At 37.6% G+C, this 27,081-nt stretch overlaps 1 protein-coding gene across 2 annotated transcripts in view; it reads left to right on the forward strand.

Moving 5' to 3' along the window:
- The first annotated feature begins 2,542 nt into the window (after window positions 1–2,542).
- The window catches only part of LOC128649036 (protein DGCR6), a 122,598-nt gene continuing 98,059 nt past the window's right edge, over window positions 2,543–27,081 (forward strand). For both annotated transcript variants that reach the window (XR_008400640.1, XM_053702072.1), the window contains exons 1-2: window positions 2,543–2,855; window positions 10,129–10,289. Coding sequence is in view for 1 of the 2 variants with exons in the window: in XM_053702072.1 (XP_053558047.1) it covers window positions 2,746–2,855; window positions 10,129–10,289 (271 nt within the window). In the remaining variant the exon portion in view is untranslated. The remainder of the gene's footprint in view (window positions 2,856–10,128; window positions 10,290–27,081) is intronic.

Raw genomic sequence — 27,081 nt, forward strand, 5'->3', positions numbered from 1 at the left:
TTGTTTAAAAAAAAGGTGATCATATTGGCTTTGGCAGTACCATCACAGTCCAGTGTGCTCAATAAGATAGGGGAGTCAAAAGATCCAGGATCACGCTGCACATTGTATGTAGGCAGTGGAGAGGAGTCACAATAATGTGTCTCCTTATTGGAGCCTTTTATTACCCACAGTGATCTCATAGTGTATGGGAGCACAGCGGTTCTCCATTAGTACATAGATAACTGTTCACTGTGCTGATCTTGAGGGGTGCTGGTTATTCCCAAGTGGTTGCCCTCACTTTCCATTGCGATGGCAGCTCCTAATACTGCAAACAAGTCAAGCATCACCTCCTCCAACTATGAGGGTTTCTCTCCTAATGATGTGCCATGAATTCAATGAAGAGGTAAGCTACTGAGAGTTAGAGCACCTGCAGGGTCTTGTCACCATATTAGGTTTGGCGGGTAAGGCCCATGTCCTGCACTTTACTTATAAGAATCTGGGTAGGTATCTCCAGTATAATAAAAGCTGGTAGAAGCTCACCTAAAGGGCAGATATTATAGCACATACCATTATTGTTGACTTGGGTATAGTTCTGAGTGTAATTATTCTAACTATGTACAGAGTTGTGGGCAGCTCCTAGCACGTTTATTCCATATGGATTTATCAATCTATATTGGCTTCTGGGGGGTCAAGAGATGCTTTCCTTGATCCTGCACAATTCGTGAACAGCCCAACTCTTAAAGGAAAAAAAAACAAAAATCTTGCACATAGCATAACAAAGTCATGGCCATCTTGAAACGCCATCCCCCAGAAGCCTACAGCATGGTTTTGATGCACACACACACACACAAGTAATATTTTATATTATTATTATTGTTCTGAAGATACTACACAACTTTTCATCACATAACATATATACATAATGATGATTCAAACATCAGCTGAGTTTATAGGTACTGGCGTAAACTTAATACTACTGGAACTAATGAAACCAGACAGATGAAGGACAAATATACTTTAGCCGACAGCAAACATTTACTGATAGTCTAAAACTCTCCTTTATAGCACCATTACATCTGGTGCCAACTTAAACTGTGAGTGGTCATTTTTAAGTATTTATACGAATATCAAAAATACAGTATCACGCTATGTGGCGCCCCTTCTTTAGTTTCATTTATTTCCGATTTTGTATGCTATAAAATCTTCATTTTCATACTCATGTGACCTTGGTTTAACCTGACTTTTTTTTAGCACTATGTGTGCTTCCAATATAGACAGGGAAGTACATAAAGCAGATGAAATTCCCACCAGCTTATATATGGTTATGTATACATTTTTACTGTAGTGTAGGAGCCCTGTTTTTGTAAAACTGTCCTAGATTTTGACTAAGGGCTTTTCTAGGGTGAATTGTTATGATCTTAGAAGAGATTTTTTTATAGATCCCCTGCAATGCACAATCATCATACTTTCATTCATCGGCAGCTAGTGTATCAACACATAACACTCGCATTCGATATAAAGATGACAAATAGGACTTGATTCAAAAGCAATTGAATTTCCATGTGCTTGGCAGCTTTGGTGTTTTTATTAGCGTTAATTCTGCTGTAATATCACGCCACAAATGCAATATCAGATCATGTGATAAGGTTATCTTAATGTTTTCAAATTAATTGAAATAGTTTTGAATTTGAAAACTCCAGGAAACGCCCATGGAATACACTTCCCATACAAATTCTGTTGGACTGGGATTTAGCCTGTAGGTGAAGCTGCACCATTAGTGATTTAATGGGTTTGGGTACTTTTTTGACAGTGTATTCTTTAATAATGCTTTATGAAATTTGCAAAAGGCTGGCTACAAGAGATATGTGGTGTAGTATTTTTTTCAGGGGCATTACATTCACATTTCATGGATAATGATTAACAAGAACTTAAAATTGGTATGAGAGTACATATATAATAATGTTTTGATATATTTCATGATTTTATTTTTGCACTAATTTTCACAACTATATATGTAACCCCAACAAAGGAATTTAACAACAAAAATGCTACTGCAGCTGCACGGCCTAGTTGGTCCTTGCGCAACACGGTTGGTATAGATCCTGCTACAGATTTACTTAGTGTCTTCACCCTTTGCGGCTTTAAATAACAGGTACAGCATTAGTACAAGAATAAAATGCTGCGACACTAAAGCATTTCATATGTGAACTAGTATGTCACTTTATGAGAGTTGTCCCTACTATAGTATTTTATGACCAGTATGTCTTCTAAACACCTAACTCAACTAATGTATAAAGCTGTAGTACACGTATCAAGTCGCTTTTGTTCAATTACTTTCTAACATACTTCGGCATGCTGGAGCCACATCTGGCTCACGTCTAGTTGTTTCCATAAAATGTATTGTGCGTGCTCCACTAAAAATTAGAACACATTTTGCACATAGGTGTCATAAAATCGTTACGTATGACGCACGACGACAGTTGGAGAATCTTCTTACGCAAACGTCACATGACGCACATACGCGTAATATTCGTAACCTCTCCCTGTCGCCGTTTAGCTACATTTTAACCCTTTGGGGATATAGAATGAATTATAATTAAGGACTTTGCAAAACACAATAACCACAAATCCCACTTTCGAACTATGTATACTTTCCGTTTGTAGTAAGTCATGATGCCCGAATTAAAAATGGCGCATAAATAATTTCCGGTTAATCTACAGGGAAACCAGAGTTTATGTGTGAACTAACTGTATTGTATTGCTGATATGGCTGGTTATATGGGGTTATACGAGGAGCCTGCTGATATTGCGCAACAGCAGGAAAGGCATTATTATCTCCTTTCAGAGTTACAGAGCCTGGTTAAAGATCTGCCCAGGTATTCTATGTAAAGATTCCTTGTAGCATGACAACTATAGTGCTGTGGGGATAGTTATACAAGAATAATACATACTATTACATGTTATATAATATATTTTAAAATAAGATGTTTTGTTAGATTTAAAAATCAATTTTTTAACTAATATCTCCATATTTTTCTTATTTATACTTCTTCCTATAAGTTAGCACCGCAGCAATAAACGTAATGCATGCTCTTCAAATTTGTGTTGGCCCTATTTACATTCAAGGTTGAAGAACCAGACAGTATTATAGCTGGCTGTTCAGTAAAGTTTATGCAGAAAACTTGGACACTAAAGTAAAGTTTGAATTTTCATAATTCAGAAAGAGCATGCAGTTTTAAGACTTTCCAATTTACTTTCATTATCAAAGTGGGCAGTCTTTTTATATACACACTTTCTGAGGTATCAGGTACTAACTTTATGACCAGCCTGGTTGTGTGCTAACTAAAGCCCAAATTGTCTCCTTCTAATAAGGCAAATGGTGGGTGAAGTTTGGCTAATGAAAAATAATTGCAGAAAAAATGTTAATTTGTTTTAAAAATGTTTATACTTTGGCTGATAGTTTTTTTCATATAGCAGTACAATAGAAATGTCTTGTAATTACAAGGTGTTTACTGTCCCTTTTAAGTGTACATTTTTTTTTAAGTTCCTTTGACTGGCAGCTAGGTTTCCAAAGGCTGCATGTGCCTCAAACCTTTACGGATATGATGCACAATAAGCAGTGCTTCTTCTTTGCAATATTGCACAGCAAAAGAGACTACTGCACAGCTGGGAGTTTTAAATCACTGGTGGCAAGTGGGTAAAACCAGTCATCTGTGCTACTGGCAGCCAAGGGGAGAAAAATCACCAGTCGTGTATGATGCACAAAATGGTCAAATCTCAGCTCTCTGTATGTTAATGGTAGCCAAGAGAGTTGAAATCATTAATCTCTGTATATTACTGGGAGACAATGGTGAAATTAATTACTTTGTTTGTTACTCTCAGCCAAAAGGGAGTTACAGTCACTGCTTTGAACTAATATTGGGGAATAAGTATTACTGCTCTGTTTGTTACTGGCAGCCAAGGAAATAAAATTATTACTTGACTGTAAAACGTAGAGCATTTGGGAAATACCATCATGTGACCCATATACCTTTGTTGCCAAGTCACCTGATGTTGTATTATTGGACGTCTGCTGACAACCCTGTCTATATGCTTATTCGGGATTTGGAAAATCAAATCCATAGCTCCTATGCTTTTATACCTGACCTTTAAATTAAAGGGACACTGAACCCAATTTTTTCTTTCGTGATTCAGATAGAGCATGCAATTTTAAGCAACTTTCTAATTTACTCCTATTATCAAATTTTGTTCATTCTCTTGGTATGTTTATTTGAAAAGCAAGAATGTAAGTTTAGATGCCGGCCCATTTTTGGTGAACAACCAGGGTTGTCCTTGCTGATTGGCCAGCACCAATAAACAAGTGCTGTCCATGGTTCTGGTCCAAAAAATGTGTTGGCTCCTTAGCTTAGATGCCTTCTTTTTCAAATAAAGATAGCAAGAGAACGAAGAAAAATTGATAATAGGCGTAAATTAGAAAGATGCTTAAAATTGCATGCTCTATCTGAATCATGAAATAAAAAATTTGGGTTCAGTGTCCCTTTAACCCCTTAATGACCACAGCACTTTTCCATTTTCTGTCCGTTTGGGACCAAGGCTATTTTTACATTTCTGCTGTGTTTGTGTTTAGCTGTAATTTTCCCCTTACTCATTTAATGTACCCACACATATTATATACCGTTTTTCTCACCATTAAATGGGCTTTCAAAATATACCATTATTTTCATCATATCTTATAATTTACTATAAAAAATTTTATAAAATATGAGGAAAAAATGGAAAAAAACACACTTTTTCTAACTTTGACCCCTAAAATCTGTTATACATCTACAACCACCAAACAAAAACCATGCTAAATAGTTTCTAAATTTTGTCCTGAGTTTAGAAATACTCAATGTTTACATGTTCTTTGCTTTTTTTGCAAGTTATAGGGCCATAAATACAAGTAGCACTTTGCTATTTCCAAACCATTTTTTTCAAAATTAGCGCTAGTTACATTAGAACACTGATATCTTTCAGGAATCCCTGAATATCCATTGACATGTATATTTTTTTTTTTAGAAGACATCCCAAAGTATTGATCTAGGCCCATTTTGGTATATTTCATGCCACCATTTCACCGCCAAATGCGATCAAATAAAAAAAATTGTTCACTTTTTCACAATTTTTTTCACAAACTTTAGGTTTCTCACTGAAATTATTTACAAAAAACGTATGCAATTATAGCATACATGGTTGTAAATGCTTCTCTGGGATCCCCTTTGTTCAGAAATAGCAGACATATATGGCTTTGGTTTTGCTTTTTACTAATTAGAAGGCTGCTAAATGCGACTGCGCACCACACATGTATTATGCCCAGCAGTGAAGGGGTTAATTAGGGAGCATGTAGGGAGCTTCTAGGGTTAATTTTAGCTTCAGTGTAGTGTAGTAGACAACCCAAAGTATTGATCTAGGCCCATTTTGGTATATTTCATGCCACCATTTCACCGCCAAATGCAATCAAATAAAAAAAAAAACGCTAAATTTTTCACAATTTTAGGTTTCTCACTGAAATTATTTACAAACAGCATGTGCAATTATGGCACAAATAGTTGTAAATGCTTCTCTGGGATCCCCTTTGTTCAGAAATAGCAGACATATATGACTTTGGCGTTGCTTTTTGGTAATTAGAAGGCCGCTAAGTGCTGCTGCGCATCACACATGTATTATGGCTAGCAGTCAAGGGGTTAATTAGGTAGTTTGTAGGGAGCTTGCAGGGTTAATTTTAGCTTTAGTGTAGAGATCAGCCTCCCACCTGACACATCAGACCCCCTGATATCTCCCAAACGGCTCCCTTCCCTCCCCCACCCCACAATTGTCCCCGCCATCTTAAGTACTGGCAGAAAGTCTGCCAGTACTAAAATAAAAGTTTAAAAAAAAAAAAATATACATCTTTAGCATATTTACATATGCTACATTGTAAGATCCCCCCCCCCCCAAAACAGCTCTCTAACCCCCCCCCCCCCCCCCCCTGCCTTATTTGGGGCCATCTTGGGTACTGGCAGCTGTGTTAACAATATTTTTTTCTCTTTTTTTTTTTTTTTTTTTTTTTTTTTTTTTTACATTTTTCTGTAGTGTAGCTTCCCCACGACCAACCCCTACCCCCCCCCCCCCCCAGATCCCGTAGATTACTTTTTGGGGCATTTATTCCCCCTCTTCCTCCCACTTATTACAGGATTATTTCTGTAGTGTAAGCGGTTCCCACCCGCTCCCTCCCGTGCACGCGCCCGCCCGCCGATCCCCCGTGCACGCGCGCGTCTGTGCGCGCCCCTGATTCTCCCACCCCCGATCCCGCCCCCCTCTGTGTCTCTGAAGCCATCGATGGCCGCCCACCCGCCTCCCACTGCAGCTCCCACCCACCAACGATTGCGGCCATCGATGTCCGGTGTAGAGAGGGCCACAGAGTGGCTCTCTCTGCACCGTAGGGGTACAAATTGTTATTGCAGGATGCCTCGATATTGAGGCATCCTGCAATAACCGGAAAGCAGCTGGAAGCGATGAGGATCGCTTCCAGCTGCTTTCCAAACCGAGGACGTACGCCATACGTCCTCAGGCGTTAACTGCATTTTTTCTGAGGACGTATGGCGTACGTCCTCGGTCATTAAGGGGTTAATATACGTATTTAGTGTAGAACAATATCACTATACTTTATTGTTTAATTTTCTCAGCCCTTATGTAATTTACATTACTCCTGTATGTATTGTCTAATCATTTCATCTCAAATTTAAAGAAACATGAAACCCCCCAAAAAATTCCGTGATTCAGATAGAGCATACCATTTCCAATTTACTTCTGTTATCTAAATTGTTTCGTTCTCTTGGTACCTTTTTTTTTTAAAAAAAAATTGGATTTTTTTTTTTTTTAAATATTGGATTTTATTTAAATATGATTATTTATGTTTTTTTAAAGTAAAATAATTATATTTTTCCTAAAAATAAATAAATCTATAGATAGTTTTCTACTTAAGATACATTATAATCCAAAGGTTATTCGTCCTGAAATAAGGATTTGTTTTTAATTATGTAGCTTGAGGCTGTATATTCATGGCTGTAATGTAAAAATTTTTTGGTAAATTAATTTCATTAAAGGGACATGAAACCCACATTTTTTCTTTCACAGTTTAGATAGAAAATACAATTTTAAAAAAAGTTTCCAATTTACTTGTTATCAAATTTGCGTAGTTCTCAAGTTATTCTTGAAGAGATATCTAGATAGGTAGCGTGCACATGTCTGGGGCACTACATGACAGGAAATAGTGCTGCCATCTAGTGCTCTTGCTAATGTATACATTGTTGCGCACACTACTGAATTTACCTTCCTGCTTATTAACAAAGGATATCAAGAAAACAAAGACACTGACAATAGAAGTAAGTTGGAAAGTTGTTTAAAAAAATTGTATGTTATATCTGAATCATTAAAGAAACATTTTGGGGTTTATGTCCCTTTAATCCATTCACAATGTCATGCTCTCCCAGAGGTTTCTTTAAGATTATTTTGGACACTAATTCTATCTAGAATTATATTATCTCATATTTGTTGGTTTTGTAGTTCTCACAAATGTGAATTTGTGTCTGCAGAAATAATATGCCTCTTCTTCACAGCAAAATGTTCCAAAATAAAGATGCATAAACCTAATTTTCCAGTTTAATTCTATTATCAAATTTGTTCATTCTCTTGATATCCCTTGTTGAAGGAGCAGCAATGCAATACTGGGAGATAGCTGAACACATTGGGTAAGCCAGTGACACTTAGCATATATGTGAATAAAACAAACACTGATCATATAACAATAATATCACCAAATAAATCAGTCCTCTATTTTCAGACTACACACAAATATTTGCAAATTATACAGTTTAACCCCTTCCCCCATTAGGACGTTCTATTCCGTCCTAACTGCACCGGGCTTTAGCGCCCTTAGGACTGCAAGTTTTTTATTTTGAAACATTTGCTTTATTGTGTGATTGAACAGTGTTGTGACACTATTGTTATTTTGCAAGAAAATGTGCAGCTAGCTCCCAGTAGCACATTGCTGCTCCTGAGGTATGATTTCCAACAAAGGATAACAAGAGAATGAAACAAATGAGATCATAGAAGTACATTGGAAAATTGTTTAAAACTTAGTTTTATCTGAATCATGAAAGTCTTATTTTGACTTTACAGTCCCTTTTTAATCTCATTGTTCCTCTTGAATTCTATGTACATAGAATCCACCCCTTACTAAGTTTTAAGCAGCTCATTGAATAAAAGATAATTTCACAATTATCTATGTGTTTTTAATGGTATGTAACTAAATCATTCATTTTCTGATATAACTGGAAAAATAATCTGAAAAATTATTCTAAAAATGAAACCTTTATGTAGAAAACTATGATTTAAATAGCATTTCTAGGTAGGCTCAGGAGCTGGGAACTTGCTGCTTATTAGTGGCTGCACATGTAAACCTTTTATCATTGGCTTACCGATGTGTTTAGCTCCCACTAGTGCACTGCTGCTTCAGTAAAGGATAACTTTCTTTATACCGTTTCCTCTCCTCCATTGCTATCCCCTTGAACCCCCTTAGCATGTAAGCCTAAGAGCCATGCTGTTTGTAGATCGCCTTCTTTAGAGCTGGCTACAACAGTGCGACACTTGGCAGGGCCCTCTACCTGTCTGATCCCTATAAATGTTTCCTGTATTCCGCCTATGTTTATAGCGCTGCGGAATCTGTTGGCACTCTACAAATAACCGATAATAATAATAACAAAGAGGAAAGCCAGATAAACGTTTACAACCATTTGCGCCATGATTTCACAAGCAGTATGTAAATAATTTCAGTGAGAAACCCAAAGTTGGTGAAAAAATTAACTTTTTTTTTTTTTTTTTTTAAATTTGATCGCTTTTGGCGGTGAAAGGGTGGCATGAAATATGCCAAAATGAGCCTAGATCAATACCTTAAGTTGTCTACTTAACAATATATATATTGTTTTGCCAGGTAAATTAAAAAAAAAAAGGCTCTATTTCTGTTTAAATGGAGTGATAGCAAAAATGCTAAAAAATTCTCTGGTATTTTGGGCAAGTTTTTCTCTGAAATTCCTGGTAGTAAAGGGGTTAAGTAGAACTTTTTTTTAATTTATTTTTTCATTGTAGGCTCATAAATTCTTCTTTTTAACAGCTGCCATTGCTTAACTTCTGACATTCGGGGCATGCACAGGTGTAGCACGTGATTGACTTGCTCTTTACCATAGCATTCATCTTTACATAGTGCATTGTCATTGTGTTTTTTTCTTTGCAACGAACGTCCTAAAGGGAACACAAAATCTAATTTAAACATTCTTGATTCAGGTAGAGCATGTAACTTTAAGATACTTTTCCATTTACTTCTATTATGAAATATACTTTGTTCTCATGATATCCTTTGTTGAAAGTATAGCTAAGCTGGTTTAGAAGCAGCATTATACTACTTGGAGCTAGTTGGTGATTGGTGGCTACACACTTTTGCCTCTTGTCATTGGCTCGGCATACGTGCTCAGCTATGTTCCAGTAGTGCATTGCTCATGCAGGGTTTAAACACATAATAATATGCTAACAATAGTAATAAATATCATTATCTTTATGTTCCTTTAAATTACGTATTGAAACAAGTGTTATCCTTTTTACACTTATGTATTTAGATACCTTTTTGTTTTTATAATTATTCAGTACTAACAATGTTAATAATATTAAAGGGACATTAAACCCCCCCAAAAATATTTCATTATTCAGGTAGAGGCTACAATTTTAAACAACATTCCAATTTACTACTATTATCTAATTTGTTTAATTATTTAGATATCCTTTGTTGAATAAACAGCAATGCACATGGGTGAGCCAATCACATAAGGCATCTATGTGCAGCCACCAATCAGCAGCTACTTGAGCCTATCTAGATACGCTTTTCAGCAAAGAATATCAAGAAAATGAAGCAAATTAGATAATAGAAATAAATTAGAAAGTTGTTTTAAAATGAGATGTTCTGTCTAAATCATGAAAGAAAAAATGTGGGTTTCATGTGCCTTTAAACCTCATAAAGCGATCTACTTTTTATATCTGTTTATAATGTATCATGCAACTGAACAACAGTTTTCTTCACAGCTCCAGCCAGCAGCGTCTATCTCACACCATTCTGAGTGATCTTGCGTTGGCCCTCATTGATGGTACAGTTTTTGAAATAGTACAAGGATTATTGGAGATCCAGCACCTAACGGAGAAAAACCTTTACAATCAGCGGGTAAAGCTACATGCAGAACACAGAGGTAACTAAAGTTTCCATAAATATTACTCATATTTACAATGTTTAATATTAGTAGCAGATGTCATTCAGATCCCATTTATTTAAAACATATGTAAAAATCTATGTAGGAAACCTGTTTGTACCATACTTTCCAGTCATTTCATTACCAGATGTCTTGTGCAATGAGAATCCTGTATTTGCTGTTGTTTAGCCAATCACAGGAGACTGCAGGTGAGTATGAATTGTGAATGATGTATGCGCTTTAGTCATCACTGGATTTTCTTGGCACACTGTTTGTCAGAGGATAACTTGAGGTAATGTCAAACGGTTCGTTGCTCAATAATTCTGCTTTTGTTTATTTGGCATATTCAATTTGGAAATAACAAAGGTAAGTGCAGACTCAATATCATTGTTCTAGCTGCCCACTGAGACTTAAAGGTACACTAAACCCAAACATTTTCTTTCATGATTCAGATAGAGAATAACATTTTAAACAACATTCCAATTTATTTACATTATCTAATTTGCTTCATTCTTTAGATATCTTTTGTTGAAGAAATAGCAATACACATGGGTGAGCCAATCACATGAGAACTCTATGTGCTGCCACCAATTAGCAGCTACTGAGCCTATCTAGATATGCTTTTTAGCAAAGGATATCACGAGAATGAAGCAAATTTGATAATAGAAGTAAATTAGAAAGTTGTTTAAAATTGCATGCTCTTTGTAAATCATTAAATAAAACATTTGATTTTCATGTCTCTTTAAGTAGCACAGTGAAAAACTTCATATGCCTTCTTTCCTCAAACTTATTTTATTTGTACAAGTCAAACATTCTATAACATTTTGAAATAAAAAAGTTGATAAAGTTTTACTATTACTACAGGCATACAAACTGTAACACCACATTACTGTTAAAGGGAAACAAAATACCATTCGTTTTAGAACATTCACCTATGGTCTGTAGTAAATGGGAAAATAGGAATTGTGGATTATTTTAATCATCTTTCCTTAAATGGGCATGAAACAAAACAAAAAAATGTATTTCTATTATTAAATTAACTTCTCTCTTGGTATCTTGCGCTGAAAAGCAGGTAGGTAGGCTCAGGAGCATGCGCATGTCTAGAGTACTATGGGCTCTATTTATCAAGCAATGGCGGCCAGAGGCATACATATGCGCCCCTTTCCGCACAGCTTGACTCTGGCTGGCTGAATTCCGAATTGCATTCTGTCGGAATTCCGAATTGCAAAAGAGCGCTATTTTGCACTCTTATGCAACACCTCCTGTGCACAGCCAATCACACGCAGACAGGAGCTGTCAATCTCCCTGGTCGAACGAGACCGGGGAGATTGAAATTCTGCACCTGAGAGGTGGAGAAGAGGTGAGGGAAGCAGCGGTCTGATGACTGCTGCTTGTTAAAGATGGACTGCAGGTTCTCTTGTGAGAACCTGCAGTCGTAGGGGGCGAAGGCAGACGAAGCCTTTGATAAATCGACCCCTATATGGCAGCGGTTTTGCAAGAATGCTTTTAAAAATGTTATACATTTAATAGAACACTAGATGCAGCAGTATTTTCAAACTGCTGACATAGTGCTACAGACACGTGCACACTACCTACCTAGTTATGCTCTTCAACAAAGAATAACACAAGAATGAAGCAAATTTGATTCTATAATTAAACTGGATTTATTTTTCTTTTAAATTGTATCCTCTTCTTGAAGCATGATTGAGAACAACACATTTTCTTCCTATTTAAATTAAATTAACTGCCAACCAGTTTAATAAGCTGTGGCATTTAGAGGGACTCGTCTTACTTTGGTTTGTACCTTTATTTAATTCTGGTTATCCGCTTTTTTTTATCATTCAGCTGCAGGAAATGGTAGAAAATGTCTTAAAGGGACATTAAATGCTTCTTGCTTTTGTGTACATACTTGTGCTTGTCCCAGGTTCTTCTGAGAGGCCAAAAAGCTAAATTTGGCTTTCTAATGCTACACATGATAAAGTGTACTGTACTACATTAATTTACCATTGTGCTACTAAGAAAAAAAACTATTTCACTAGAAAGTATTACAATTTGTAAATGACCATGAATCAGGTTATCTGTTTAGATTGTGTCATGTTTATGTGTAAATCTCATCTAATACAGGGTTTGCCAATCAATGCCCTATGGAATTGTTTTTGTCCTGAGATGTAGCCAACGTGCAATAATGGAAAATTCTACTTGTATATTGGTTATTATAATTATTGTGTTAGGATAGTTTTTATTATAAGTAGATGGTATGGCTAATGTATGTAGTTATTGTACTCTGTGAGATTATATACACTTTTTTTATACCGACAAATATGCATTTATTTGGTGTATCTATTTATTGATGTAAAGCTTAAAAGGACAATAAAGTCAAAATGAAACTTGCATTATTTCGATAGAGCATGCCACTTGGTATCCACTGGTGAAGCTAGATGAACAAATCAGTTGAGCCAAGAAGCATATATGTGCAGTCGCCAATCACTAGCTAGCGCACAGTAGTGCATGGCTGCTTCTAAACCTACCTAGATATACGCTTCAACAATGGATACCAAGAGAACTGAGCAAATTTGATAATAGAAGTGAATTGGAAAGTTGTTTAAAATTAGGTGCTCTATCTGAATCATAAAATTGTAATGTTGACTTAACAGTGCCCTTAAGAAAAGACAATTGTAAAGTTTTACTGTTCAGATAACAAGAAACATGATTACCAGATCTGTAAGGTTTATGTTTGTGTGTAGCTTATTGATATTCACAGGCAATAAGTTAAACATAACTATTTTTTCTTCTAAAAGGGCAAATGCAAATTAAGATTTTTAGTTGTGCATATCTGTATTGAGAATGAATATATGGTTTAAGAATGACTGATGAGTAGCAAAACCCACTCTTATACAGATACCCCTGCTACTAAATTTGCCTTTAAATTTGTCTCTAAATGTAACGCATGCCTTTCCATGTAAAGGGCCCCAAATAATTATACTCAGGATAATTCTGAACACTTACAGAGACTGAATCAAAATTGCTCTGCTGTATCTGTTGCTAACACAAGAGGACAGTGTTGACTAGCAAGTTGCCAATATCATTTGCTTAACATGCCAGTAATGCTTAGCATACCCTGCACCAAACATTATGAGTCAAATAGAAAAATATTTTTATTTCTTACATTAAAATATACTTTAAAGGGACAGTACACTGTAAAATTGTTTTTCCATTAAAGGGCGATAATACCCAAATGTTTAAACACTTGAAAGTGATGCAGCATAGCTGTAAAAAGCTGACTAGAAAATATCTCCTGAACATCTCTATGTAAAAAAGAAAGATGTTTTACCTCAAAAGTTCCTCAGTAGCCACCTCCCATTGTAAAGGATTTCTAAGCAGCATTTTAGTGTGTCTGTCCTGGGACAGCTGAACGGATGAGCCTCCTGAACTCTCATATTATTTCACCAATCAGATAAAGGAAGCTTACTATGAAATCTCATGAGAGTTAAGTCAAATCTCATGAGATCACAGGAAGAGTTCATGACCTCAGCACTGCTGATGCTGATTGGCTGCTGTTCATTTCTTCATTTTTTTTTTTTTTTTTTTACCTGCAGCTGGGAGCAGGTGAAGTATAACTTTTTACACAGAACTTACTCTGCTGAGCTGAGGAGATTGTGAGGTAAAATATCTTCCTTTTTTATATAGAGATGCTCAGGTGATATTTTCCTGTCAGCTTTTTACAGTTATACTGCATCAGTTTCAAGTGATTTAGCATATGAGTATTATGTCCCTTTAATGTATTTTAAATGACTTGTTGTTATACCAACTGCAGAGTATAAAATATTTGAGAAATTCCATTTTCATGCTTATTTGTGTATATGAAGTAGCTGATTTTGTGCTTTGAAACCACAGCCTATTACAATGGGTTGAACTTAAAGGTGATATCAGATCTCATTATGTTCTAAGTTTGTGTAAACAGACTTGCTTCCTTAACTTTTATTTGGCTGGAACACCAAAGCTCAATACATAGAGAGAACAATGGAAAATTATCATTTTATTACTTAACTATCCTGCATCCCACTGAGAGTGTAATCTCTTCTGTTGGCTGTGTATACTTAGGCTATTCAATAGCCTATACTCCAGTATTAATTTGTTCAATGTAGGTGGCGATACCACAGGCTAAATCAGCTATTTCAAATGCTGAAATAGGAGTAAAGGAGCTACTTGTAACCAATTTAATACACTCTAGCAGGTTAAAAGGATCATTTGGAATAATTTAAAGGGGAGACGTTTTTTGGGTGAACTGTCCCTTTAAGAGGAGTCACCTCATTACAATTGTACATGAACTTCTATGGCTATTAAGAATGCTATACGAAATGTGTATAGCAGGCATACCCAACAGGTAGATTCCCCATTTCCCTCTCAGCCAGTAATGATTGTATGGGCTCAAGATAAAATAAATGTAAAAATGTGTTTTACACAAGTATATTCTGCACCACTACGGTGATCCCCATTAAAAATAGTGACTCAGCATAAGAATAGTAGTGCCTGTGTTAAATAAAGATCTATTTGTTTTGCAAGCTCAGATTTTCTCATGTATGAGTTGATCACACTGACAGTCCTACCAGAAAAGCAGACCCTGTCTCACTAAAATATGGCCATGCCTGATGTATATATTTGTAAGCCAATTCGTTCAAGGACTTAAAGGGGCAGTAAACTTACAATCTAACATTAGCTTAGTGGCAGATTTATACAGTAAAGTATTGCAGAACATTTTTATTTCAAATTTTATTTTTCCAGAACGCCGCTCCTTGCTCTACTGAGCGGGTCTGGTTTTTCCTCAGCAAGGAGCAGCGTTTTGAAAAAATAAACTTTTAAATAAAAATCCTCTGCAATACTTTAAGGCATAAATCTGTCACTAAGCTAATGTTATATAATTCTGCACTATGTGCAGAATTATATAACATTAGTTTGTAAGTTTACTGTCCCTTTAAAGGGATATGAAAACACTTTTTTTTTTCTGCATGATCCAGATAGGGCAAATCATTTTAAACAACTTTTAAATTGACTTCTATTATCTAATTTGCTTAGTTCTCATGGTATCACTTGCTGAAAGGCATATCTAGGTAGGCTCAGAAGCAGGGATGTAGCTGCTGATTTGTGACTGCACTTATATGCCTGTTATTGGATTACCGATGTGTTCAGCTAGCTCCCGCTAGTGCACTGCAGCTCTTGTTTAAAAATATATGCTCAATCTAAATCATCAAAGAGAAAATAATTGTGTTTCATATCCCTTTAAAGAGAAGTCAACAGACGATACTCGGACCCTTCTCTGCTCCTTGCACTAGATGCGGAGAAGGCGTTCGACAGAGTTGATCGGCAGTATATGCAGACGACCCTATCACATATGAAATTTGAAGGTCCATTTATTAGTGCAATTTATTACTCACCTACTGCCCATGTGTCCTCTGCGGGCTACAAGTCAAAACCGTTTCCCATCTTAAGTGGCATACGGCAAGAGTGTCTCTTGTCCCCTCTATTGTTTGTGCTTTGTGTTGAGCCACTGGCGGCTAGACTCAGAGCGCACCCAGATATTTCGGGAGTCAAGATAAAAATTTCTGAATATAAATTGACCCTTTTCACAGACGACATCTTACTTACGATCACCAAACCACTTTTTTCTCTCCCTAATTTGTTTGATGTGTTGACTAAATTCTCTGTAATATCAGGTTTTTGCATCAATATAGACAAATGTGAAATGCTCCCTATAGAACTACCTCCACATACCCAAAAATTATTAAAAGTAAACTTTGTGCTTAAAACGGCCAAACAGTCCCTAAAATATCTGGGTATTCACCTGACAACCAAAACTCAGCAGCTGTATAAATTAAATTGAATCCCACTATACAAATCAATTAGAAATGACTTTCTAAAATGGAAAAAATGTAGTTTCTCCTGGTTGGGGAGAATATCCGTGGTTAAGATGAACATACTACCACGTCTCCTATACCTTTTCAGGGCCCTCCCAATTAAAATCATATAGCAGCCATACAATCTGTCTTAACATTTATACAGGGGAAGAAATCAGCTAGGATGTCATCTAAAATGATGACAACCCATCGATCACTCGGAGGCCTAGGAATTCCCAACTTACTAGATTATTATAGAATGGCTAGACTCGCCCAGGGCATGCTGATCTCCGGTCAAAAAGGAAAGTCATCTAAGGCTTAAAAGCCTTGAGTCACCGGTTCTTTGTTATAAACATATAGGTCCATAATAGACACTTCCTTATATTTTCCATAGTATTACGATTCTTCTTCTTTCCTTACCCCTCCCCACTGGATCTCACACATATAATATTTAAGGGAGGGCACTTGCTTCTCCTACTTCAAATTCTACACATCTAATATACTAATAGAGAATAGATTTTTACAAAATGTTCTCAATTCTCCTTCTCCAAACAATTGGTTATCTTAAACAGGGCCTTCCTAATCTGGCCTTGCCTCCCCCCCCCCCCGCCACACTATTTTAAAGTTTACGGATGTAAACTTGTGGATCACTACGAATCCCTATATTTCTCATACTTCTGTTCACTATTTGTACATCTGACTCCTTTAGTAACAATCATCACACTCTTACTCTATTTGACTTCTCATCTTTAATTTTCACTTTTCTACTTTGCCCTCTTCCTCCTTCCTCTTTCACCCTTTTCTCACTCTATTTTGACCTCCCTCTCCCCCTTTTTTTTTTTTTTTTTTTTTGTTACCTCTCCCTAGCCCTCGGCCTTCGTTTCATCTATGGAGACCTCTCTGAGATTCCTTACTTTAAATACTAAGGGTCTAAATTCACCTGGTAAGCGCAGTCTATTGACGGCCTATGGCAAAAGGCTTAAGGTAGATGTCCTGCTCCTTCAGGAGACCCATTGGACTATAAACCGGCCCCATCTGTATAAGTCCTCTTTGCATCCAGACCCTATTACAGCCTCCTACACTGACAAAACTAGAGGAGTTGCAATACTCTTACATAAAGATCTCCAGTTCGACCAAATCTATCTAGAAAAAGACCCAGAGGGAAGATTTATCATATGTGTTTGTAAACTTAATGGCAATTTGTACACTCTGGTCAATTTATATGCCCCTAATCAACAGCAGTTAGTTTCTCACAACTGTCCTAAATAAGGCGAAATTGGTAAGACAGGGACACATTGTAATAGGTGGCGACTTCAATGACGTTGGGGACCCTAAACTAGATAAGAAACTTATGTCTGGTAAATCCGTTGATTCCTATACTAGCTCTACAGCAGCCAAATTTCGGTCTCTGATTGCAAGACATGATCTATATGACGCCTGGCGGTCATGTCATCCTGAAGATAGGGATTTTACTTTTTTCTCTAACCCACATAAATCTTATTCCTGGCTGGACCATTTTTTTATGAATTCTAGACTTCTTAACGAGGTCACCGATTCTCGTATACATCTTTGTACTTGGTCGGACCATGATGCAGTGTCCTTTGATATTTTCCCGGCGATCGCTCGCAAAGGTGGACACACATGGAAATTTCCTAACTCTTTATGGGAAGAGCCAGGATTTCGGGATTCCCTTACTAAAGTGCTTGAGGAATTTATTCAATTCAATAAACCAGAGCAGACTTCTTCCTAAACTTTATGGGGGCGCTAAAGGCATTTATTAGGGGATTCTGTATTTCTGAATTTTCCAGATATAAGAAAAACAGGGGAGGCCCTTTGGGTCAACTGGTAGCGAACCTAAGAAACAACAGAAGTAATCCAGAAAGAAAAACAACAGAAGTAATCCTTCCATTTCCGTGTCAGATGAAATTGGTATCCTTAGACAGCAAATTCTCCAGCTGTCTGAAAAGTGTGAAAAATAAAGAGGGTGACTCCTAGTACAGATCAATAAGTAAAATCAAACCCACTTGCTGTTCCCAACAGATGGATACTCACAAGGTGTAAAGCACACTATAGTGCAATTGAAGCATGCTGGGTATATTAGAGTGGCCCAGCGCACATATAAACCAAGGCTGTTTTCTGCTCCAAAACCTCTTAGGCAACAAATGATGAAAAGAGACTCCAGTATAGAAAATCACTTTATAATAAGAATATTAAAACAATTGACAGATAAAATCAATATATCTTATCAGTTTAACACGCTACACGTTTCTCAGCGCTAACCACGCTGTTTCCTCAGGCAGGTAATACTGATATGTGTCTGGAGTCTCCTATTTATGTAGCCATAAGCCAATGTTGATCCGGACTGCACCCTGGTTACGCCCTCCTCCACAGGTGCAGCTGTTCATTAGACTAAACACTTGCAGTAGCCAATGTACACAATTAATTTACACTAGTTCATAACAAACAAATGATCAATAACATTATCTGCATCTCAAAAATGTACATAGTAAAATTAGAATATATAAACTCAAACCTAAAAGTGATATAAGCTCCAAATATGCCTCATATTCTGTATGCTAATGACTCACTCTAAAATGTGTACCTTATGATGATGTTCATTCTTAATAGAAAACGATATAGAGCTCATTATTGTTATATATTCACAACCATGCTTCTTATTTGTATTCAATCATTATTGTTAGAAAGTATTCAGTAATTCAATTAAGAATGAACATACATTTTTGAGTGAGTCATTAGCACACAGAATATGGGGCATATTTGGAGCTTATATCACGGTCTCCCACTCCCCATATGTGGTCTGTGTGGGCTTTAAAAAGGGGACTGTGGCCCCCTAGATCCACTCTGATGCCCATCAGATATTTACTGTTGAGGGAATTTCATAGAGATATAGACAAATGGGAAAATAAGGGTTTATATTGCGTGGCAGATCTGGTGATACAAAATAAAATTATGACGTTTCCCCAACTACTAGACAAATTGCATCCTATAAAGTTACATTGGTATTTATATCTTCAGGTGTTTTCCTCACTAAATAACTATCTCAAACTAACTGTAGGTGGACCTAAGACCCTGCTAGAAAATATCTGCTTAGCGGACAACAGGCCAAAACACTTAATTAGTAGAATATATACAGCTATGCAAAAAATAGGGGACACCTCTAAAAACCCACTTCTACTTCGGTGGGAGGCAGACCTAGAGATTACTCTGACTAGGGATAAATGGAATGAAGTATTTACCTCAGCTGGCAGGGGATTAGTGAGCGCAGATCTAAAAGAGAACTCCCTAAAAACATTGTTTAGACGGTACCTAACTCCTTTAAGATCTTCACACATGACTTCAAACGGTTCCTGACGACGTTACAGGGGATGTAATGAACTGGGTACGTATAGACACGTGGTGGGATTGTGCAGACATTCAGAACATATGGAGACGGCTCTCCTTGTTGATCAGTTATATCTTAGATGAAAGACTGCAACTCATTATCACACAAGCATTACTTCATACACAGGTCTCCAGGTTCAATAGACCAATCAATACTTTCATCAAAATTTTATGTCCAGTAACAAGAATGTGCATAGCGAGATACTGGAAGGTTGGGGCACCTCCGTGGCCCGAAATTAAAAATAAGATACAACACATATGCACAATGTATGAGTCAGCATCTTGGTCGCTAGGCACTAAAGAGGCTATTGATGTAGTATTGTATTATTGGGCTCTAAGAAATGGGTCTGACTACTCTGGTTAGCCCTTTTTTTTTTTTTTTTTTTTTTTTTTACTGGACTTCTTTCACTCCCTATCTATAGAAATACAACATATATTATCTTTGGATAAGTGGTGCTGACCCCAACATGATTTCTCATTGATAACATTCAGATTTAGATAGAGTCTCTGATATCCTGAAGTTTAATTGTTATTGTTTGTTTTTTCTACTTAGTTTATTTTTGTATAGTTATATATAATTGTTTTTTAGGCACTACGGGTTTGTGTCGTCCCCGTCCCCCCCCGGAAGGCATACATTTCTCTAGAAGGTACAGTCGTTCTCCTCCAGATAATTCTCTATACTTCTCGAAACTAATTGAACTCTATCAAGGATAGTATGTACCAAGGTTGGAATGAGCCCCTATGGATAAGGCTCTTGTGCCCTCCGCTCTGCATATAAAAACCGGGACTAATGCTCAATAAGACTTCTAAGAGAGGTCTGGAATTGTAGCACTTGCAGATCTACTGTATACTATGATTGCTTACCACTCATGTACAACCAGATATCCTTACGAATTTCTGTCAATCTTATACGTGACGACTGTTGGAATTTTACTTAATATGCTATGTTTCAATAAAAATGAGTCAAACATAAAGAGAAGTCAACAGTATCTTTAATCAGCAACTATCAGAAAATATTATACTGAAATTGCTTTATGTATTTACAGTGTGTATTGATAAGACTCACCCTCCCTTGAAAATAATCACATTTTGTTGCTTTGCAGCCTGAAATAAAGACAGACACAGTTTTTGTTTATCCAGTTTAAGCAGTGCAACTTATAACATCTAAGTGAAAGATATAACACCAACATGTCAGACAAAAATAAAGATAATTCAAAAACAGAATCACTGAGTTCGAAAAAGGACCAATCCCTCCTAAAATTACTTGTAAACTCAATCAAGTGTAGCTAATCACCTTCTCAACTGCACACACAAAGCCATTTGACCTTCAACTGTGGCATATTGATTAGCTCAGCATGAAAATAGCTTCCTGGAGCATCTCAGTCCCTGGTAGTGCAACTGAAACAAACAATCAACTATGGGTGGCAAGGCACTTTCAAAAGATCTCCGGGTTAAAGTTGTGGACAGGCACAAGTCAGGAGATGGATACAAGAAAATATCAAATGCTTTATCAATGCCTAGAAGCACAGTGAAGTATATTATTAAGAAGTAGAAGGTATTTGGTACAACACAGACCCCCTCTGGATCAGGACGTTGCTCCAAACTGGATGAAAGAGCCAGAAGGAAACTGGTTAGAGAGGCTATCAAGAGGTCCACAGCAACTCGGAAACAGTTGCAGGAATTTATGACAGAGTGGTCATTGTGTGCATGTGACAATATCACAAATTATCCACAAATGTGGCTTGTATGGGAGAGTTGCAAGAAAAAAGCCACTCCTCAAGACAGGCCACATGCAGTTACGACTGAGCTTTGCCATAACACACCTAGGAGATTCTGAGGCCACATGTAAAAAGGTCTAGAACAAAATGTAGAAAAAAGAGAGGTGCCTGTGTGTATCAACAGCGGAAAAATATGGATACAATAAGAACTCCTGATACAGGGTACTCACATTTCCTTGGAGCACTCAGACAGTGCTATTAGGCGCAGACTGGGTATTTATGCAGCAACCCAGCTAACTGATCTCCCAGAAGCAGGAACACAGAGATACTAGAATCTCCAAAACTTGACACTCCCAGTGAAAGTGATTGGTATTTAATAGGCAGTACAAGGTTCCAATTAGAAAAGTAAAATAGTTTATTAAAATATCAATGATAAAAACAGGAACCAAAAAGGTAGGGTGTGCTAGCTGACCCTCCTTACAATTTACTACGCGTTTCTCATCGCTTCAAAACGCTGTTGCATCAAGCGTGTTATCGTCAGATGAGACTAAAATTGAATTATTTGGCCTCAACACCAAACGATATGTCTGGAGGAAATCCAATACAGCTGACCATCCAAATAACACCATACATACAGTAAAGCATGGAGGTGGTAATATCCTGTTATTGGGGTGTTTCTCTGCAGTAGGCACTGTAGCACTTGTCAGGATAGAAGGAATAATGGATGGGGCAAAATACCGTCAAATTCTTGAGGAAAATCTGCTGCCCTCTGCCAGGAAGTTGTCAATCAGAAGGTTTACCTTCCAACATGATAATGACCCAAAGCACACAGCAAAAATGACCACACAGTGGTTGAAAGAGAAAAAGGTGAATGTCCTTGCATGGCCTAGTCAGAGCCCAGGCTTAAACCCCATTGAATATCTGTGGCATAACTTGCAGTCCACAAACGGTCACCATCAAGAACTGGAGCAGTTCTGCAAAGAAGGCAAATATTGCACAGTCTAGATGTGCAAAGTTAGTAGATACATATCCCAACAGACTAAAGTAATTAAAGCAAAAGGTGGTTCGACAAAATACTGACACAAGGGATGATCCTTTTTCCAACTCGGTGATTCTGTTTTTGAATTGTCTTTATTTTTGCCTGACATGTTGGTGTTATATCTTTTGCTTAGATGTTATAAGTTGCACTGAGTAAATACAACTGGATAAACAAAAACTGCGTCTGTCTTTATTTCAGGCTGCAAAGCAACAAAATGTGATTATTTTAAAAGGCGGTGATTATTTTCAATACCCACTGCATAGAATAGACATAAATACAACTTCTCACTGAAAATACAGTTTTAAATGTCATCTCACTCCACTGCTACTCCGGTCTTCACCAAGGTATGTCCATTACTCTCCAAGCTACATAGAGTCACTGGTCTGTGTATGACACTGGTATTCCCTCCCACCGCGGTATCCGCTGGAGGTCCGGTGAGCATTACATGCATAAAGGCTCTTTGGATGAATGGTGAGCTGTAAGTCTATTCAGACAGTCTCTGGGAGCACTATGTTGTTAATTTGTAAACCACATGAACTTTTTCTTCTAACATTGACTGCTTGGCCATAACTTTGGCTTCACTGCACTAATGTATTACCATTGTAACAGTTGCTGGACTCTGCTTATGCTATTTAGAGTAGAGTATGTAGGTATGCACATTTAATCACAGCTTGATGGTGACTTTTTGGACCTATTATTAACTCCTAATTGATTGACTGTCATATGGATACATTTGGATTTAATAAGGGCCCTAAAATACTATTCCTTGATTAATTATTTTGAGCAGGATTGTAATAGACCAGCCTTGGCAGCTATGCACCATAATTTTGAGCAGGATGTTTGCAGAAATAGCTGGGTTTTTTTTTTTTTTATTAAATGGTGCCATTTATTTAACCGTTTTAATGCTATATATTTTCTATATTTTGCAGAGTGTTTGTGTGTGGATATATATATATATATATATATATATATATATATAATCATCATATAAGGGCACTCGCATTTATTTAAAATCTTCAAACTTTATTATTAGTAAATCTTCATCAAGACAACATGTTCTAAAAAATGCAAAACATACAACATAAACATCATAGAAACGTGAAGTTTAAGGCTTAAACCCACAATTTTTCTGATATCGCCGGAAGCGTATCAAAAATACACCAGATAAAAACATCATAATATGGTCCTACTCAACATATTGTAATATAAAGTCAAAGGAGACGGATTCATAGAAAACTATCATTTATACCAGCACCAAATCTGGGTTAAAAACCCTACCAGTAATGGGTATATGCCAATCCCATACCTAATTAGTACTAAGTCGAATGTAAACTAAATGTGCCATGGCAATTAGCCACAGGTCCCAAACTGTATAAAATTAGGGCAAATATCAGCCATAATAAAGCCACAAGAAATCACCAAATGACTCACATAGGATGTGTCTGTGGTGTACGTAATCATCAAGAGAATACAGAGTAACCATACTAAACAGACCTCACAACTTAAACAATTCATAGCTAGATCTAAAGAGCAAATACATAAACCATAAGATACAGTTATGATACAACAGCCAATACCTGCTACATAGTCCACTATTCGTGAAATCAAAAACCAAACTCACTCAACAGAGAAAGATAAGCCGCATACAAAATGCAATGGTGCAAATCAAAATCTAACGTGTATACAAAATATTTTTTTTAATGGTGCCATTTATTTCACTGTTTGATTGCTATATCCTATATTATAAAAGACAAGAGTTTGTCTGAAGCCGTCATGCGCAGTTCAGACAAACTCTTGCAGCTGATCGCACGCGCAGGGGGTGAAAGAACGCAGCGCGAGGACCCGGCAGCAGAGATGATCGCACGCGCAGGGGGTGAAAGAACGCAGCCCGGCAAGGAGAGAGAGAGAGAGAATGAATATATCACACAACACGGCCCGTGTCAACGGGCTTTAGGACTAGTATTATATATTTCTCTTGTTAAGTATATCCAGTCCACGGATCATCCATTACTTGTGGGATATTCTCCTTCACAGGAAGTTGCAAGAGGATCACCCACAGCAGAGCTGCTATATAGCTCCTCCCCCAGCTGTCATATCCAGTCATTCTCTTGCAAGCCTCAACCAAGATGGAGGTCATAAGAGGAGTGTGGTGTTTTATACTTAGTTTATTCTTCAATCAAAAGTTTGTTATTTTTAAATGGTGCCGGAGTGTACTGTTTATCTCAGGCAGTATTTAGAAGAAGAATCTGCCTGCGTTTTCTATGATCTTAGCAGAAGTAACTAAGATCCATGGCTGTTCTAACATATTCTGAGGAGTGAGGTAACTTCAGAGAGGGAATGGCGTGCAGGTTTTCCTGCAATAAGGTATGTGCAGTTAGAATATTTTTCTAGGGATGGAATTTGCTAGAAAATGCTGCTGATACCGAACTAATGTAAGTAAAGCCTTAAATGCAGTGAGAGCGACTGGTATCAGGCTTATTAATAGAGATACATACTCTTATAAAAATGTAATATAAAACGTTTGCTGGCATGTTTAATCGTTTTTATATGTATTTGGTGATAAAACTTATTGGGGCCTAGTTTTTTTCCACATGGCTGGCTTGAATTTTGCCTAGAAACAGTTTCCTTAGGCTTTCCACTGTTGTAATATGAGTGGGAGGGGCCTATTTTGCCGTTTTTTTGCACAGCAAAAATTACAGACACAGACATCCAGCTTCTTCCTGCATGATCCAGGACATCTCTGGAGGGCTCAAAAGGCTTCAAAGTCGTTTTTGAGGGAGGTAAAAAGCCACAGTAGGGCTGTGGCAGTTGTTGTGACTGTTTGAAAAAACGTTTTTGTCATTTTATTATTCCGTTTTGGGTATTATGGGGTTAATCATCCATTTGCAAGTGGGTGCAATGCTCTGCTAACTTGTTACATACACTGTAAAAATTTCGTTAGTATAACTGCCTTTTTTCACTGTTATTTCAAATTTTGACAAAATTTGTGTTTCTTAAAGGTGCAGTAACGTTTTTTATATTGCTTGTAAACTTGTTTAAAGTGTTTTCCAAGCTTGCTAGTCTCATTGCTAATCTGTTTAAACATGTCTGACACAGAGGAAACTACTTGTTCATTATGTTTGAAAGCCATGGTGGAGCCCCATAGGAGAATGTGTACTAAATGTATTGATTTCACCTTAAACAGTAAAGATCAGTCTTTAAATGTAAAAGAAATATCACCAGAAGATTCTGACGAGGGGGAAGTTATGCCGACTAACTCTCCCCACGTGTCAGACCCTTCGCCTCCCGCTCAGGGGATGCACGCTAATATGGCGCCAATTACATCAGGGACGCCCATAGTGATTACCTTGCAGGACATGGCTGCAATCATGAATAATACCCTGTCAGAGGTATTATCCAGGTTGCCTGAATTAAGAGGCAAGCGCGATTGCTCTGGGGTTAGGAGAAATACAGAGCGCGCAGATGCTGTAAGGGCCATGTCTGATACTGCGTCACAATATGCAGATCATGAGGACGGAGAGCTTCAGTCTGTGGGTGACATCTCTGATTCGGGGAAACCTGATTCAGAGATTTCTAATTTTAAATTTAAGCTTGAGAACCTCCGTGTGTTGCTTGGGGAGGTATTAGCTGCTCTGAATGACTGTAACACAGTTGTAGTACCAGAGAAATTGTGTAGGCTGGATAAATACTATGCGGTGCCGGTGTGTACTGATGTTTTTCCTATACCTAAAAGGCTTACAGAAATTATTAGCAAGGAGTGGGATAGACCGGGTGTGCCTTTTTCCCCACCTCCTATATTTAGAAAAATGTTTCCAATAGACGCCACTACACGGGACTTATGGCAGACGGTCCCTAAGGTGGAGGGAGCAGTTTCTACTTTAGCAAAGCGTACTACTATCCCGGTTGAGGACAGTTGTGCTTTTTCAGATCCAATGGATAAAGAATTGGAGGGTTACCTTAAGAAAATGTTTATTCAACAAGGTTTTATTTTACAGCCCCTTGCATGCATTGCGCCTGTCGCGGCGGCATTCTGGTTTGAGGCCCTGGAAGAGGCCATCCATACAGCTCCATTGACTGAAATTATTGACAAGCTTAGAACACTTAAGCTAGCTAACTCATTTGTTTCTGATGCCATTGTTCATTTGACTAAACTAACGGCTAAGAATTCCGGATTCGCCATCCAAGCGCGTAGGGCGCTATGGCTTAAATCCTGGTCAGCTGACGTGACTTCGAAGTCTAAATTACTCAACATTCCATTCAAGGGGCAGACCTTATTAGGGCCTGGTTTGAAGGAAATTATTGCTGACATTACTGGAGGTAAGGGTCACACCCTTCCTCAGGACAGGGCCAAAGCAAAGGCCAAACAGTCTAATTTTCGTGCCTTTCGAAATTTCAAGGCAGGTGCAGCATCAACTTCCTCCGCTTCAAAACAAGAGGGAACTTTTGCTCAATCTAAGCAGGCCTGGAAACCTAACCAGTCCTGGAACAAAGGCAAGCAGGCCAGAAAGCCTGCTGCTGCCTCTAAGACAGCATGAAGGAACGGCCCCCTATCCGGCGACGGATCTAGTAGGGGGCAGACTTTCTCTCTTCGCCCAGGCGTGGGCAAGAGATGTTCAGGATCCCTGGGCGTTGGAGATCATATATCAGGGATATCTTCTGGACTTCAAAGCTTCTCCTCCACAAGGGTGATTTCATCTTTCAAGGCTATCTGCAAATCAGATAAAGAAAGAGGCATTCCTACG

The sequence above is a fragment of the Bombina bombina genome, chromosome 2 (genome assembly GCF_027579735.1).
Source record: "Bombina bombina isolate aBomBom1 chromosome 2, aBomBom1.pri, whole genome shotgun sequence".
NCBI classification, from domain to species: domain Eukaryota; kingdom Metazoa; phylum Chordata; class Amphibia; order Anura; family Bombinatoridae; genus Bombina; species Bombina bombina.